Here is a 17598-nt window from a genome sequence, read left to right as displayed (position 1 = left end):
GAAAAACTGTGCACCAACCTGTTACAGAATTATGCTCCCCAAGATTTGTGTTTTTCATTTATTCATCCCTTCTAGTCCTTCAGATTTAGCAGTAGTTCAGCTGTTGGTAGCAACCACAATTGTCTGTCCATTGTTTTTTTTTCTAGACTGTCAGAAACAAGGTCTGACAAGCTCACAGGCTAATGGGGAGAAACAAATTAATAACTCAGTGCACTTGTTCTTTCTGGGACATCTGAAAAGAGCTAAATAATCCCCAAACCAGAACTCAAGTAGGTTTTGAAAGGAAAGCTGAGGTACTCAGCAAAATAATCCAAAGCCCTCTGAATCAGCAGAAACACTTCCATTGTATCTTAACGTGTTTTAAATCAGACCTTTAGATCTGATCTGAAGTCTTCCCCTGTTGACATGTAAGACAAAAGAATGTGAAGAAGGGAGTCAAATGCAGGGTATCTGCGTTGTGGGAACTATTGTTTCAACCCCGGCATGAAATAGCACAGGTTAGGCAAGAGCTGGAATGAAAATAGGGATACACGTGTTAGCTGTACCTGCTCTTTGTGTGTCAGCCCTCCGCTGCTGGGAGAGGAGCTGGCTACTGCAGTTCTTGGCTAAAGCGCAGTCTCTCGGTGACGATACTGAGGCTGCTGAGCCTAGGACGGCGTCTAGGCAGGGACTTCCCCATCCGTCAGGGTAACGAGAAGAAAATACTTAGACCCGTGGAGCCATAGCAAGCCCTCTAAATCCTTTTCAGTATTTTGGCCAAGGCAAAGCTTCTGCCCTGATACTGTTTTGCCCCCAAGTGGTTTGTTTGTAGTAGTAATCTTCCACCCAGCAGCTACAATAAAGTAAGAGACCACATTTTGGTGATGCAGCTGTTGAAAACACAATGATTTTTCATTGGTAGCTGGGGCCAGTTGCATAATCCTAGCCTGGTTTTGGACCATTTTCCGAACTAACGCTGTTATTACCTGTGAGCTGTCAAAGGAAACATTTGGTATGGCCAAAACTTTGTATCAGGTTGCTGAACTGTCTGTCCAAGTTGACATTTGTAAATACTAATTGCATACTCGCTGTCTTCTCCAGTTAACATTCACACGAGTCTCTGTGTTTGGCATTAACACGGCGCTCTGGCAGCTCTCCACTACCAGGGGAGTTGTGGTGGTGCAGCCCCCCATTGCTGTATGATCGAACTCTCAGCATTACAGCCACAGCCTGTAATGCCCGTTGAAGCCCCCTGTTGCCTGCATCAGTGGCACAGATGACACAGGAGGGACCCGGACCAGCCCCCATCAGCGGGGCTCAGGGAAAGCACCAAATCCCACAAAGCCACCGAAGCCCTCACGCGGTGGCTGCCTGGTGCCAGCCCAGCCTCCTGGTCCGGGACCCGAGGAGACGCGGGATGGGCAGCCAGGCCCCTGGGTCGGCGCCCCGTGAGCAGACAACGTGCTGCTCCACGCGCTGCTCCGCGACCTGTATCCAATGGGATTCCTCCCATTTTCACTGTAACTTGATGTGAAACAGTGAATGTACAGCACCACCCCCTTGTCCCCAAATAAAAATGTAAGTGGTCAGCTGGCAGTCGGTTACAAGCGAGAAGATGCCCCTCGCGGAAGCACCCCTGGGCTCAGTGCTGTGGCATGGGGAGGGCCAGGACCAGGACCTCGTGCTCGGTCCTGGTGGCCACGTCCCCTCTGAGCCACGAGCCGTGGTCCTGGGGCCCCTTCCCGGCAGTGCTCGCACCTCTGCCACCTGTGGGCACGCCTCAGAATCCTTGTTCTTCCAGGATCTCGGAGCACTGAAGATCCCGGAGCAGTACAGGATGATCATCTGGAGAGGTCTTCAGGAACTCAAGCAGAGCCACGACTACGGGGCCCAGCAGCTCATCCGCTCCAGCAGCAACGCCTCCACCATCTCCATCGGCAGCTCCGGCGAGCTGCAGCGGCAGCGCGTGATGGAGGCCGTGCACTTCCGCGTGCGCCACACCATCACCATCCCAAACCGCGGCGGGGCCGACGAGTGGGCGGACTTTGGCTTTGACCTCCCAGATTGCAAGTCACGCAAACAGTCCATAAAAGAGGAATTCACGGAGGGAGAGATCAACTGAGGGTCTCCGGGGTGTGGCAGTAGGAGACCGGACACAGTAAAAGGAACGGGTGGGGGGGAACCAAACCCCGTATGAAAAATGGGAAAACACTTTTGGCCTTGAGCGTCTGGAAAAGTGTAATTTTGCTGGACAGATGGGAACTCTAAGCCGTGTGAGAAGGCACGGCCCTGATCCGTTCTCTGGGTACCTTTCCAGAGAGGAAATCCCAGCGGTTTTGTCAGAGGATCGAGGGAGAACAGGGCGGCTGAGACAACTCATGAAATGGAGGACAGATTTTCTGACTGCACGTGGCAGAGGAGTCACCTGCTGGCTCACGATACTATTTTGTATTTTACTGGAAGAACCTTGCATCAAACAGATGCAGCATAAAGATAGCACATTTTCTGTTAGTGAGACTGGCCTTTCCTTCTTACCTATCCCTCTTCTGTGTTCTCAGTGGCGTCAAAAACCAGCGGGTCTTTATCATCGTAAAAATTGATTTAGTCCTTACCTGCTCCATTTTCTGTAAAAGTATCTGCCATTGACTGATGACACAAAGCGACAAAATCTGCTTTCCTGATGGACTGCCAAAAAGCATCTGTTTCATTCAGTTCCTTGTAGAGCAGGAACCAACCCATTTGTCAGTTCCAGATGTGTTCATGTACTTAAATATTTGTGTATATAAACAGAACAAAATGTACATACAGTATACTCATTGTGCTGCAAGGATAAGAAAAGATTTATTTTCATGTAAGCTATAAAAATTGATACTTACTCCTGAAACAATATGGTGTCAAGTAAATTAATTTCATGTTCTAGCATGTAAACATGCAGAAAATCACGTCTCAAGCCTTATCTATTCATAATTCAGATGCGCTTTTTCCCTCCTCTGAATATCTATCACACAACTGCAGAGGGGGCAGGCCTTTGAATTCCCCTCAGAAGTCAGAGCTCTGCACAATTACTCCCTGCACCGTAGGGGGAGTTTGGAGGCAGATTAATGAGGTAGGTGCAAATTTGATCCTACCTTGGAGCGAGGAGATGGACTAAGCAACCACGTGAGGTCTTTCCAGTTCTGTTTGCTGTTTCTGGTCATTTCTTCCCAGGCATACGTAACTTGTCTGTTGATTCAAGCTGAAAAAAGCTCAGCAGAAAGCAATGATGCGAGTGAAAGCACTCCCTTCCCTCCCACCTCTTACCAGCGAGCTGGAGCTGGACATTTCAAGAGGTGAGATCTCCCGACAGGTCCCCACGAGGCACAGCACCGAGGCTCGGGACGCGCAGAGGGAGGAGGGCAGCGAGCTCCTTCCCGCAGCTCTGGCAGCGCGGGGGAGCCCGTGCAGGAACGCTGCTGCCCGGCACCTTCCCAGTGCTGTGTCTCATCCCCTGCCCTGCCCCTGGGCCGGAGACCACCGAGGGCAGACCCGCAGCTATGCCCCAGAGCTGGCACCAGTCGCTGCAGCAGCAGCATCCCCGCCATCCCTGCGCCGCCTTCCTCTGGGTGCCCAGGGCAGGGGGCTGCCACCTCTCCCCCGTCCCACCCGGCCCCGCGCTGCTGCCCCGGGAGCGGCAGGGACGCAAGCACCTCAATGCCCTGCGCCCCCGTACACTACACCCAGGGGGATCCCGACCCCGCTTTGGCCTCGCTGAAATGTGAACGTGTCCTGCAGCAACAGCTAATTAAAGCACTTTAATGCTTTAAAGGTTTTGAAACAATCAGTCATGTCTTCAAAGTTAACTAAGGCTTCTTCAGCAGTATTAACTGATACACTCCAAACGTGTTACGAGTGGTAATTTTTGTAATGTTATCTTTGGAAAATGTGTTATTTTTATAGCTGTGGTTCCTTTTTTTTTTTTTTTTGTAACACAATAAAAACATGTCTGAATTACAACACCTGGTAACTAAAGTCTTGCTTATATTGTACTGAAAATGTTCTCATAATACTACTGCTAAATCGTGAACCATGACCTTTAAGGGCCTGAATTTTTTCTTGCTTCATCAAACAACCATGAAGCTACAAAGACACAGTTCTGCAAAGAACAAGAGCACCTGGCAAGGCAAGAGTGCCACAGAAAGGCCATTTGCTCCCCCAGGCAGCAGGATGGCAGCTTGCTCTGTGGATGGACGCAGCCTTACCCAGTTTTGCAGAGCTCTCTCAGCCATGCTGCTTTCCATTCCTAACGCTCTCCAAAAGGAAGCAAATGTCTCGGGGCAATCACATCTGCACAGCGCCTGCCTTAAAACGCCACCAAAATGAGAACGCCACCCTTGCTGTTAATAAGTTACTGTCAGGACTGAAAGAGGTAAATGTCTGCTTCGTCATGGGTGTAGGTTGTTCCCCCCCCCCAATAAATGACTAGAAAAGAGAGCATGAAATTAGTAACAATCTTTATCATTAAGACATCGCTTTTCTGAGTTTGAAAAATTACACCATTAAAAACAATTTCCACAAGAGAGTTGTCTTTAGTTATAACTGTCATAGCTCTAGTTTTAGTAATATACTCTGCATATATTGGAATTGGAAATCGATTGAACTAAAGAATCTTCCAAGGAGGGATGTCTATAAACACTCAAGGCAAAACTGTTATTTTAATACAATAAAAAAAACTTTCAAAAGGTCTTGAAAACTGACATATGAGAAATAAACGACAGCCAAATCTATACACCGGCAACAAGCTCAAAGGAAGAATAAAAAGGTACAAACAACCTGGTTTAAAAGCATACTTGCCTCTTGTTGAAGGCACTATCCTTTTCTGTGGTGTATATTCCCAGTCTTCTAGACTGTAAAAAAATATCTTTAAGATATGCAGAGTGCCCTTCACGCACTCAAGGAAAGTGATTATTAGCTCAATTTTGCTACTAAAATATTAACGTATGTGCTTGCACTCAGGCACAGAAAACAAAAGCCTCCAGCCAGCTCCCCCGCCTCGCAGCAGGCGCTGAGGAACCCATGCAAGGGACATGTCTCAGTCACAGCTGTTGTACAGGGCCCCTGTACAATTCACAAATTGCATTCTGATTTTTTTTTCCTTTAAATAACACAGTGCTTATTATCAAAATGCCCAGTGTGTTGCTTCTCTATGAAATAGTCTTAATTTACGACCTTACTACAAAGTTTCTCACCTCTCTTAAGTCAGCACGGTTGGAGGTTTCCCTCCCTGTTTTTTTCACTTCTCTCCACTATCCCCCAAGAAAATTGGACCCTAACTTCTCAGCTATGCATTTGCAATCTATAGCATAGATTTAGAACGCCCGGTAGAAGCAACAAACAAAACAATAAATACGAGGCCCGGGTCGAGCTCAGCACAGCAGTCACACTCCGGCACACACCGATAGGAAGCGCGCGGCCCAGCCGGGTGCTCTCCCTCCCTCTCTTGTGAGCACGGCATCACCTGCACAAAAAGCTGCCACGAAGCTGCCGGCGCACACGGTGCCTCCTGCGGCAGGGGGCAGTTTATGGCACCTCACCACGTCCTGAGGAGCGCTGGACGTGCTACGAGGCACCCGCAGCAGCGCTGAGCACTTTTAGTTCAAACTTGCTTCCGTGCTCTGGGCATTTCCAGTGGAAACGTCAAAAACGCAAGTCTAAGGTTGGAGTGGAAACATCGCCAGGTGAAAAGACTTCACCGTAGCGCAGCTTAAAGATTATCCTTCACCTCAGAAATCAGCAACGTGTCACATTATCTCAGTCTTGATCACAGCCGAATCTATTGCTTCGTTGCGCAGGTCAACAGCGGATCCGTTTCTCCAGGACTGCTCGGCGGCTGCGGCCACCTGGACGGCCCAGAGGAACTGCTCTTTGGTTATCGCGGGAGGCTCTTTGCCTGCAGAGACAGAACGGAAAAATTCATCCCCCTCTCTTTCCTGTTCCTGAGGCTCAAATCCTGTATTTTTGCCACTGAGGTCAACGGAACGGAACTGTTTTATTCCATATGGACGACGAGGATTTTGGATGAGGCTCTCCCACGCTATTGTAAACGGCTGCTTCCCTCGTAGAAGACATTAAGGTCCAACACAGTGTTTCCTCCCCACTTTGATTTATTCTCGGAACACAAGTTTTCAAATCAACACTCCTTCCCTCACCCGTCTCACCGACTCAGAAGCAAGAAAAGCAGCACGCCCCTGCCACGCAGCCGACCCGTTCAGTTCCAGCCACTGAAACAAGAATTGCTGTTCGCTCATCCATCGAGCTGCCACCTCCTCCTGCGGCTCTCAGGACAGCAGGCCTGTGTGCTAACGCCTGGGTTTGCTTACAGGGAGCTCTCTGACCACTGCACAACGCTGGATTAAACCTAACCACGATGAATCTCACTCCTGATTTTCACGTCTACGCATATTTTTTCTGGGGATTTCAGACACAAACACCAAATTGCAGTTGCTACTGGAACAACTTCCCAGTGAAGTTTTCACTCAAGGTGAATCCAAAGCAATATTAACCATTAATGTAAGCTTCCACCTTACCTTTCAGGGTTCTCAGAAAGTGTCGAAAGAGCCCCCGGTGTGCCTCTCTGTAACGATCAGCTTGGGTCTGTGTACATATGGACACAGAAGTTCCGTGCTCCGTAATCCCCAGGGGATTCTGGTTATCTACCCGTAACGTTCCTTGAGAACCGTGAACCTGCAGGGAAAGCAAAAAGTTAGAAGAACGAGGTTTTCAACTCACTGTCCGTTTGATCTTAAACTTAGCTAGCGTACAAAAGCCCAGGTTTGTATGACCAAGTAAAAAGCAGCTGCTGATTTTTGGAGTTGCAACTGACACATCCTTTCTATGGATCACTCCAGACAGAAATACCAGGCACAGGTTGTAGCAGAGTGGCTTCTGCTTATACAGTATCTTCGCTTTTTTTTTTTCTTAGTTATTTAACACACACTACACTCCAAATCCAGCCCACTATTCTGTTGTAATTCATGACATTAGGAATTGACAGAAGATAGGCCTCTGATTTTACACTTCTCTTCCCCTTTAATGCCTTTTATACTTGTAAGGCCTTAGCCCTTGCTACAGTCCTAGACACGTCCTGGAAAGACAACGAACAAACTACAGAACAACACTGCAGCCTTGAGAGCTGACATCAATTCCTGCTCTAGCATGACTGCGTGCAGCTAGTAACCCCAGCAGAATACACGTACAGGAGGCAAAATCTGGGTAACAAGAGACAAGTGGACTGTAAGTTAACCAAACGTAAGCAGCTGCTGAGGTTCAGAGGTGTTCTGTGACACGGGTCTGCAGGTATATGGACGGGGCACAGCACGTGCTGCCCCAGGCAAATGTACACAGGGAAAACTCGTTCTAGCCTGTGGCGTCACGACAGATGTACCTTAAAAGCAAGAACGCACCTCTAGTCTCTGATCACAGCTTTTAGTGCAGTGCTGACTGATGTCCAAAGTAACAATTGCTCCGCTAGGAAATTTCATGCTGACTGCTACAGTGTCTGCATCCTTCAAGCAGGCCATATCTGAGTGACAAAAAAGGCACTCGCTCATACCAGAACAGCAATCACTACTACGACACAGTGATTTTCTTCCTTTAAGAGGCAATGCAGGTCTAGAACACTTTCAAACAGGAAGCGAGGAGACAGCAAAGTGCTTTTGGCAGCGTGCGCCAGCTGGTTTACCTTCATCGTCTCTTCTGGAGGAACACTGCCTGGACTCCCCTATGCAAGCCCACGGCTTTCCCTGCAGATGACTTCACTTCCTCCTCCAAACACATTTGCTTTTGCAACTTATCAGTACCAAGAATAAGCAACTTTCAGCACTTTGCTAGAAAGAGGCAGATTGTGTAAATTCCTCTCTGGGGCATTTTGCTTGCTGCACCTCATAGATGACAGCATTGCATACCTTACCTTCTAACACCAGCAAGCCAATGTTGGCAGCAGCTGACATTAATTACAGCTTTAAATTTCCATTTAAAAACTGGAAGTTAATTTAAATTTGTCTGGTAACCCAGGGAGTGTTGGTCAATCCAGCATAAATTCACATTTTTAACTGCGCTGAGCTCAGCAGGAAAGCACTGGAGAAAAATGAAAGCAGAGAACTGAGAATACTGCATTAACATTTGTGTGACCATAAGGCTTTGCTGATTATTTTCTGTATTCTGGTTTTCAAGTGGCAAACCATCAAAGTTCAGCAACAGTTCTACGGCAACTATTTCACATCAGTGGGAAAAAGACGACTCAGAAACATTCGGTAAATATTCTGTCTAAAATGATATTTTTTTTTAGAAACTTGCTTTCTACTTCACTGACTATTTTTGCGGCAGTTCTATCATGGAACAATCACAGCACGGCTACCACGCTATTGTAACAGTTCTTCCCAATTTTAGTACTGAAGTAACTGAGAAGCCCAGCGGTACACAACAAACTATCAAAATATTTGGTCTTACCTGTGCAGAACGCATGCCCCAGTGAAAATATCGTGTCTGGTGCACTCTCTCCCAACAACAAACTGACAATATCTATATCGTGCACAGCAGCATTATAAAAAATTCCACCTGGAAGAAGCAAAATTGGGCATTAAGGTCTTTGCACTGAAAACCCATGGTTAATATACATTTCTGAACTGCCCTGGGATCAGTATTAAAGCCACCTACGTCCCAGAAGCCATTACAGGCAGGTAGCTGAAATCAATTCTAGTAGAGAAAATACTCTTCCAGAGAAAGAGACACGCACCTTAACGCTACACAGACCTAAAGAACCTTCCACCAGCACATGGGGCAAGACCCGCTTCCAGCCCCTTTCGGATGAACGAGCCGCGCAGTACCTGACGTTTTGAGGAAGCCCAGGGAAGCCGCCGGGTACACGCTGCTGGTCGTCGCTATCCGGTGGATCCTCCCCAGGGCCTGGCAGCCACGCACCTTTTTGCAGAGGAACTGCAGCGCGGGGTCAAAACGCCTGCAGAGGGGAACAAGCAACGTGGAACATTGCTGGGGCACAAAAAGGTCGCTGGGCCCCTGCTGCCAGCGCGGCGCAAGAGGCCGACTCGAACGCAGACAGTGGCGAGCGTGCAACGCCTGAACCTCACCAGACTGGCAGGGTTACACCCCGCTTTCTAATTTCAGCCCCTCAGTACTTATTAATTCTGCTTCTGGCAAAAGCGCCTAATATCTGTACTTTGGAAGACTTAAGCTAACATTTTTATGGAAGAAATTAAACTCTGGGGACTGAAAGCCCCCCAGTAGTCCAGCAAGTTACCTACAGTTCTTCTCAGAGCCCTACTTACAGGTTTAAATTCAGTTGAGTGTTGACCAAAATCTCAGTTCAGATTCAACTTTATGGCTGGGGAACAGACCTGTACATGTAGCACTCAAATGGAAAAGGCAAATGTTAGGGCAAGCATTTTGTGTAATTACGCATTAGTATATATAATATACTAATATATATTATGTATATATATGCTAATAAATACATATATTTCTCCAAGTAAGTTTTGTTTGCAATGAAATTAACTGCTCTCAAGAGAGAAGCACTAGACAATCATAGCTGTTTACTAACAACCCACATCCACACTCACCACAGGGTGTTAAATTCTGAGCATAAGTTTAAAGCAGCATTCCTGCCTTGTAGCAGAGCTTCCTGAATCCCCGTAAGTTTAACAGTGCAGAAATTAATTGAAATTAATCTACTTTCCTTCTCTTTCAATTACTTAATCTTACGGGTCCAGATGTAAGGTCACAAGTGGAAATATCACTTTATCAAGATTAATAGGTCTATTTCTATCAGATAGGCCAATAATTCTAACGTCAACCAGAGGTTTCACAGCCTTGGAGTTTGCTGCGAGTGGCAAGTTGAAGTAATGGATGAGCTCAATGTCTCCCTGAAGACAGCGCTCTAAGAGGAACTGAAAAGGTTGCTGAAAGGTTCTTCTCTTACAGTTACTCTATGCTTTCATTGTTATTTGCTAGCACAGGTACTTCAGTTTCACAGGATCAACGCTCTTCAAGTCAGTACAGAGTTAGAGATCTAATTAGCAAATCGGTGAAAATAGGAAAAAGTTACAAAAAAAATAAGATCGCTTTTCAGTATTACAAAGGCACATTCAAACTTTGAAAGAGTCTTTTTCTACGCTATTGTGAAGACCACAGCTAATTAAATGCCTTCTTCCCATGTTATTTCTAGTGCACTGCAGCAAAGCTGTCAAACAGGAAAAAAGGATATTCTCAGAAGTTTCATGAAGAAGTCTACTTCATGAGCAAAGTTTAATGCCACAGTGTTCCTACGTTGAGCAGGGTTGCAAACCAAATGCTTTCTAGCACAGCACTAACAAACAGATCTCAGTAGCTGTATGCTTAGTAAAACCACAGATCTGCCTGACCTGGTGGTTGTATGTGCACAAAACAATACAAAAGAAAAAGTTCCTGTTTTCCCTAAAACCACTGAGCAAGGAGTTGTCTCAGAGAATGGCACAGCATCACCAGAATATTTCCTCCTCTGAAGCTCAAACACGAGCTGTAGCATTTGCAAAACCTTGAAGGGACTGATGAAATCTGGACCCCCCAATTACCAATGTCTATTCTAAAAAATAAAAATGGAGCTTTCATGCCTTGAAAGCTTTGCTGTTTGACTATCACTCCACTAGCTTTTATTTTAATCTCACGATAGCTAAGATTTTATCTCCATTAAGCATGAAGAATTAATCCAAGCCAATTAACTCCCAGATAATAAGCAATGCTCAATAAGCAGTAGCAAAACTAAATGTATCTGAGGACGAATAAAGGACAGCTTGAGAAATCAATGCTACTTTCAGACATGAGCTTCTTAATGAGTACAAATCCTAAAGAAAAATCAGTCTTACTTGTAGAAGCCACAAACCAACGGTCTTCCACATCTGTTGGCTTCATCAAAGCACGCTTCTGCTGTCTGCCTGTCAAAACTGGGCAGCCTCTCACAAAATACACCTTTTCCTGTGCAAAAGGTCACAGAACATAGAATTAAAGGCAGAACAGTCTGCACTAAACATTTTCATCTTGAAATACTGTACTTGTTGTTACATTCTAGAAAGTCCGTTTCATGAAACCAATGCTTCCTATCTGTTGATGCCAATAACTCCCTTTTCGCTGCTAGCTACGATCATTTTGTTAGCTAGTTACACGCCACAGGAAGCACGGCTGTTGGGATAAACAGCTTTCCTTTGATTCCCAGCTGTATTTCTAGGACTGGGCTTTCTGAGTGAGAAAGGCGTAGTACAGACCCCACTGGTGTTCAAGCCATCAATGTCAGTGCAGGAGGTAGCAGTTAGTAGGCTGACTTCTCTTCAATTGCACAATTAGTTTGCACAACTCAAGGGAGACTGCTGAAATGAGAAAGCAGTAATTTTTACTTTTTTTAAAAATTTTAATTAAGGAGCTGCTGCAGTTGCTATGAAATTAGGAGCGGAGGAGACAGACAAGTAAGGCAAATGTAAAGATGCTCCCAGTTTTGACAAGCTTCACAGCAACTGCATGGGGTCTGCAGCTGAGAATGGAAACAGGAACTCTACAGCCCCGATCTGGACACTGAGCTCTCTTATACAGCCATCACAAGCAGAAAGTTTGGCTGATTTCCTTTCAATCTTACATCAAAATATAAACTTTGCGTTCTGCAAGCATTTAGCAAGCACACAAGGCCTCCTTCAGTGTGCGTTACACTACAGATAAAAGCTGCGTTTCCAGCAGTTCCTCTTACCAGCTCGCAAAGCATCTATGACAGTCTCAGAAGCTTCTTCAGGCGGTGAACAAACGATGACTCCAGAAACTCTGCAAAAGTCAAAAGTTCTTCAGTGAAGACAATTTTTAGAGGAATGAACAGTCAGCACCTCCTTTCAGTTACAGCTGTTTTTATGCTAGCTTTCTTAACTTTTGAGGATGAATTTTAAAAAGGCATAAAACCCCATCACTCTGGAAGAGCATATTATGTTACAAAAGGAACTCAGTACCCACTTGCAGGGATGCATATTGTAGGGCACTGATGCTCAGAAGTGACAGCAGCACAGGAAGGAGAGTTTTAACCTGATCTCTTAATTCAAGGTCAGTAACTTCATTAGGTTTTCTCAAAAACCTGTTGTTAAAGTACACAAGCCCTTAGCTAAAACAAAAACCCGTACAATAAAGCTGCGTTGTTTTTCCTGCATCTTAAAGGGGATAGCTTTTCAAATGTCTCCGACAAGACTACTTGCATTTTGCTGGTTAGAACATACAGTGAAACCTAAAACCATTTACGTGGCAGAGCTGTTGAAGTGACGGGTACATCTTAGCTTATTTTCATTTTGTTAATTTCTAAAATCAAGCCCATCTTTTTTTTTAAAAAAAGCTCTGCCTTTCGGTTTTGCAATGACATTTAAAATACTAATTTGAGAATTGGCTGGTACCGCTGGTCGTTGAGCACGATGTCGGCGTCCTGCTGCCGCAGCACCCGCGTGCTGGCCAGGAACTCGGCGCTGAAGGCACGTTCCACCTCGTGCAGCCGGTCCTCCACGACGTACAGCAAGCAGCAGCCGTTTTCTTCCACTAAGCTTTGGAACAAGGCTTTATCACCGAGCTCCGTGCCAAAGAGGGCGAGGCCGACACCACCAGCACCGCAGCGTCCCAGCACCGCACCAAAACGGGCCTGGGGCACGGCTGGGCTCCGGCTGCTCCGCTCGGCGGGTGTGATCCTCATGTGTAAGGCGGTGAAGGCCGAGGTGGAGGGTGCCTGGTCTGTGGTCGTGGTGGAGCTGATGGCACTGGGGAGCAGCGAGGGATCCCTGGCGGTGGTGGCGGCGAGGATGAGGGGCGGCTGAGTGAGCAGGGAGGGGGCATCGAGCTGCAGCGGCAGGCTGATGTCGGGGCCTGCGGAGCTAGAGGGGGCAAAGGGGGCAAGGTGAGGGGAGAGGTGAGGGGGTAGGAAAAGGGGAAGGTGAGGGGAGAAGTGAGAGGAGAACGGGACAGGTGAGGGGGCAGCTAAAGAGAATAGGTAAAGGGGTAGGAGAGAGGAGAAGTAAGGGAGTAGGTGAGGGGACAGGTGAGGGGAGAGGTGAGGGGACAGGTAGAGGGGTAGGTGAGGGGACAGGTGAGGGGACAGGTAGTGGGGTAGGTGGGGGGACAGGTAGAGGAGCAGGTGAGGGGACAGGTAGAGGGGCCAGGTGAGGAGACAGGTGAGGGGACAGGTAGAGGGGACTCGCCCTGCGCCCTCCCTCACCCCTCGAGGTGCAGAGCACGAAGGGGCCCGGCCCCGGGGCAGCTCGGCGCGGAGCCCCCCGCCGCCCCCCGTCCCTGCCCGGTCCCCCCCCGCATCCCCCCGCTCTCACAGCAGCAGCGGGGCGCGCTGCCGGGCCAGGCGGCGGTTGCGGTAGTGGCGGCCGGAGGCGAGGTGCTCGAGGATGCGGTCGCGGCGCACCCGCAGCGGCAGCTGGCAGGACGAGCACCACAGCGACTCGGCCGCCGCCTCCCCCCCGCCGCCGCCGCCGCCTCGCTCCGGCCGCTGCCGCTTCACGGCCAGCTCCGAGAACTCGGCGGCGTAGTCGTGCAGCGTCTTCTTCCTCCGCCCCATGGCGGCTCCGGCCGCGGAAGCGGAAGGCGGTGCCGGGCACGGCGGGGCGGGGGCGGCCGAGGCCGGGCCCGGTTCCCCGATGGGTTCCCCGGTGGGCTCGCCCCGCCGCCGGGACGGGGCCGCGGAGCCCCCCTGGCCGTGGGGAGAGGAGCGGGACCCCCCCTGGCCGCCCCTCGCTCGATGTCCCGGCACCAGCCACAGGGCGACGTCGCCGTCCCCGCCCGGTAGGGGCGGCCCGAACCCCCCCCCCCCCGGGGCCGTTGGGAGCCCCCCCCCCGCCCCGGGCTGTTCGGAGCCCCCCGAGGCCGTTGGGAGCCGCTCGGTGCCGCCTCCTGAGCCCGGCTCTCCCCGCAGGTGGCCGCCGCGACGCCCCGGGTCCCCCCGGGGACCCCAAAATGGAGCGGGACAGGAGGGAGACGAGCGTAGGGGCAGGGCCCGGCCCGGCCCCCTGTGGGGGCGACCCGAGGTGTGCGAGCACCGTCGGTGAGAAGGTGAGGGGGGGCCCGGCCGTCCCCGTCCGTGCCCTCGGGCGGCCTGGCTGTGCTACGGCCACGCCGGTCCCGTGTTCCCTAGGAACAGCGTCTGGCGGCACTGGGAGAGGAGGCTGAGCATCTCTCCAGGTACAAGGCGGAGTGCGCGCAGAAGGACGCGGTGATCTCCGAGCTGCTGAAAGAAAATGAAAACCTGAAGAAAGAGCTGGAGCTGCTCAGGGGCGGCGGAGATGCGGAGCCGGTAACTGTCGGTGTCCTGAGGCTGCTCCCTGCCAAGCCGTCACCCACTGTAGCTGTCACGGAGGCAGAGTGCTCTTCACACACAAACATCCCGCAGGCAGGAGCGGCGGACAGGCAGGGACATTCAGACGAGCCACTGACTGGCTGTGCCAGTGAGACCCCCGGGACGCGGGGATGCGATTTGTACTCCCCCCGTCGGGGCTCATCGTCCCAGCAGGGCGGGGAGCACAGGGCTTCAGCCCCGGTTCTGAAACTCCCTCTCTCCACACAAGGCTTTAGCACAGCTTCTTAAGTCCTTATTTCTGTCTTTACAGTACGCAGAAATGGAACAAAAGAGCTCAAGTGAAGAAGCCGCTGAAGAAGCACTCAGTGACACGAGCGCTCCAGAGCTCTTTCTGGAGCAGGCAGAAGGAGAGGAGGACACACTGATTGCTCAGCTCATTGCGTTCCAGGATGCCAATGAAGAACTCTGTGCACTACTGCAAAATGCACACGATGACTACAAGATAGCCACAGGTACCATGGGAGAAGGCATCCCCAGAACAGACTATTATTGTACTAGAGACCAAGTTTATGTTCTTGCAATTCTGTTTCTCTTACCAAGAAAACATATCTAGGTTAGTTTCTCATGAGTGTGAAACCTCCTGCTTTCAATTGTTACTTACAGGGTGAGTCAGAAATGCCATGTATTTTGAAACCACTTTCGCTCTCCCCTTAGAAGTACAAGAAAATCATGCAGACAGGCCTGACTGGTATTCTGGGGTGCTTGCTAGTGTTTCAGCAATCTGGCAAGCCCCTGCGCTGGTGTTACTGGCTCTGGTAGTCCTCAGAATCGCTTCTCCCTCACAGTGAATTTACTTAAGTAAATATAAACTTTACTATATATCACAGCAAAGTACTATGAAATGCATTATTAACCAGGGTCATCATGGCTGTACATTAACTTCACCCACAGTCCATATGTGGATAGCAACAACAGCTCTGCTTCTGCTTACCTTAAAAAGACTCCACGAGGCCTCTGGCAGGAATTCCGTTTGCTTACAGTAGTACTCCAACATTACAGGTGTCGTGTGTTCCTTGCAACGACAACTGGAGATCCAAGAGTCCCAGCTTCGGAAAACCGAATCTGAAAAGGAGAGGCTTGAAAAGGAGCTCAGGGAGCGAGAAAGTCAGCTGCAAGCCATGTCTGCCAAGGTACTACAGAGCAGAGCGGCCACAATTAAGAGAGCTGGCAGCAGGGAATTCAGTTTATTTATGAAATATGAATGAAATTCATATTCATTTATGAAACTGAATGAAATTCAGTTAATTTATGAAACAGTTCTCTTCCTAATGAGACAGGAGTTGATTAGTGAACTACAAAACTGAAGTGTAAAATATTTTCCCTTAAGTTTTGCAGTCTGAGAGAAGAACAGAAACATGAAGAAATGATGGTGACAACAGAGAAGGAGAACTGCAGTCTTCGACAGGTGAATCTGGTGCAAGCCCGCATGCTTTTATGGAAAACTCTAGTGTCATCTGCTTCATTGTGCATGTTTTAGGCTTGTAAGAGTGAACTTGCCCCATGAAAAAAACCCACACAGTGAAGTTACTTTGAAAATCTGACTTCTTGAGTTTGTTTTACCACTCTTTTTTTTCCTAATAGCAAACTTGCCCCTTTTAGCTATTCAAGTACTCGATACAGTGGTTTTGGAGAAAACCCCAAGTAGTAATAGTTACCTGTACTGACAAGATTGTGAGTCTGTAGACTGTCCAGGAAATACAAGAAGCATTTGACCCAGATACTGGGAAGATGTGGCCAAGTCTGCTCATTTTCTTCCTCACTGTAATGGCTTGATTTATGTATCTCCTCAGGTTGTTACAGAACAAGAATCCAAACTGGCTGAGCAGAACAAGCTGATCAGTGATTTGCAGGGTACGGTCAGCCAGCTAGAGGCAGAGGCTCTGACCAATCGATACCAGATCCACAAGCAGCAGCGTGCCCAGGAAGAGATGCAGAGCCAAGCTGAAACACTGCAGCACACGGAGCTGCAAACTAGAGTGGCACTCGAGTGCCTCACCAGCAGGGTAAATACAGCCTCTTTCACTTCAGATTCCTACCTCCCTGGTAAGAGATGATTCAACCATTTCAAGCAGAGTCTGAAAGCTTAGAAACATTCTCAGGCAGAAGCCCAGCAGGAGGCTCACTGGGGCACTGAAATCCTTTGCTCCCAGGACTGATTTGCCTTTGCAGCTACAGGGCTGAAGGAGAAAGAAATTCAGACCATTTGCTTGCCTGCTTTCTAGCATGCAGCCCATATATGAATGACAAAGCACACTAGCCTCAAATACTAGAAGCCCTCAAGAAACAGTACTGAATTCACAGGAGTTCCGTCACCAGATTTCTAATATCTTCCTGACACAAAGTAATAGATAGCACCTTAAAGCCATTTCCTGCAGGCATACTCACTCTGGGCCTGACTCAAGGTTGCCACAATGAGCATAGCAGCCCAAAAAGGGTCTGGGTCCATCCAGAAACACATCATTAGCATAGTACGTGCAGTGAAGCCCAGTAAACCTGCCCATAGTTTCACATGCACAGACTTCCCATTTCATCATCAACTCGTACTTTTTCTGACGGTGTGGTCTCTGTCCTAGTCAACTCCATGCAAGTGCCAAAGAATCATATATAAAGGCTTAACGCACCTACTTCTTTCCTCTTTTATCAAAAGTTTGAAAGATTTCGAAGCAAAATAATTCAGGCTACGTTCAGTACAGCAGGCAGCAAGCCTCCCCAGGCGGAACTCACTGATGAGGAGGTGCTGGAGGCAATGCAGGTATGTAGCTCGTTGGAATTCTGCTCTCAGGAGCCCACGGGGAACTGGTAAGAGAACATTACAGCACTGCTGTACACCCAATGCTTTTCTATCCCTTTACATGTCTTTGATTTTCAGAAGATAATTAACGAGCGGATAGAGTTTCATCAGATGCTGAAACAAAAAGGTGTCAGGGTCCCATCTCTCTACAACATCGATGCGGCTACTTCATCACCTACCAATTCTAAGGGTAGGAGGAAGAGTCCTGCAAGGTAGCTTCTCTTAATGCCTGCAGAACAGCCCTAGTGGTTAAGTCACAACACGCCACCAACTTCAGGCTCCTGTTCGTTTGTTTTCTGGTGGTGATTTGATAGCAAATTAAACTCATTTTACTTGATTCAAGTTCTGCAGGAATTCAGTTGTTTTCTAATTGTTGAAACTGATTAAACACCATTCACTGTAAATCGTTGGTCTGTAGAATTATTCTATT

At 48.6% G+C, this 17598-nt stretch overlaps 3 protein-coding genes across 7 annotated transcripts in view; 2 read left to right on the top strand and 1 right to left on the bottom strand.

The window, feature by feature from the left end:
• The window catches only part of TP73 (tumor protein p73), a 38894-nt gene extending 33645 nt beyond the window's left edge, over window positions 1-5249 (top strand). For 3 of the 4 annotated variants that reach the window (XM_083802584.1, XM_083802583.1, XM_083802585.1), the window contains one exon: window positions 1781-5249. In XM_083802584.1, the coding sequence (XP_083658710.1) occupies window positions 1781-2101 (321 nt within the window). In that variant the 3' untranslated portion in view covers window positions 2102-5249. The remainder of the gene's footprint in view (window positions 1-1780) is intronic. The other variant, XM_083802586.1, reaches the window with a different exon arrangement.
• On the bottom strand, window positions 4453-13582 carry LOC310882992 (myo-inositol 2-dehydrogenase-like; the record flags this gene model as incomplete). 2 transcript variants are annotated; one of them, XM_083802588.1, is made up of 9 exons in its annotated part: window positions 4453-5905; window positions 6543-6699; window positions 7419-7537; window positions 8464-8571; window positions 8841-8971; window positions 10872-10980; window positions 11741-11811; window positions 12423-12890; window positions 13341-13582. In XM_083802588.1, the coding sequence occupies 9 exons, from the start codon at window positions 13580-13582 to the stop codon at window positions 5757-5759; spliced, it is 1554 nt and encodes a 517-aa protein (XP_083658714.1). In that variant the 3' UTR covers window positions 4453-5756. The 2 variants fall into 2 exon arrangements, 1 of the variants encoding a protein (XP_083658714.1); XR_014573265.1 differs by lacking the exon at window positions 7419-7537 and having other exon boundaries at window positions 5768-5905.
• On the top strand, window positions 13581-17572 carry CCDC27 (coiled-coil domain containing 27; the record flags this gene model as incomplete). Its single annotated transcript, XM_083802589.1, has 9 exons — window positions 13581-13806; window positions 13937-14073; window positions 14156-14314; window positions 14628-14829; window positions 15377-15507; window positions 15705-15782; window positions 16168-16380; window positions 17025-17129; window positions 17247-17572. 9 exons carry the CDS (start codon window positions 13581-13583, stop codon window positions 17382-17384), a joined length of 1389 nt encoding a protein of 462 aa, XP_083658715.1. The 3' UTR covers window positions 17385-17572.
• Between the last annotated feature and the right edge of the window lie 26 nt (window positions 17573-17598).

The sequence above is a fragment of the Anser anser genome (genome assembly GCF_964211835.1).
Source record: "Anser anser genome assembly, chromosome: 17".
NCBI classification, from domain to species: Eukaryota; Metazoa; Chordata; class Aves; order Anseriformes; family Anatidae; genus Anser; species Anser anser.
The sequence above is the reverse complement of the archived record's forward strand: the minus strand, read 5'-3'. Positions and strand labels throughout refer to the sequence as shown.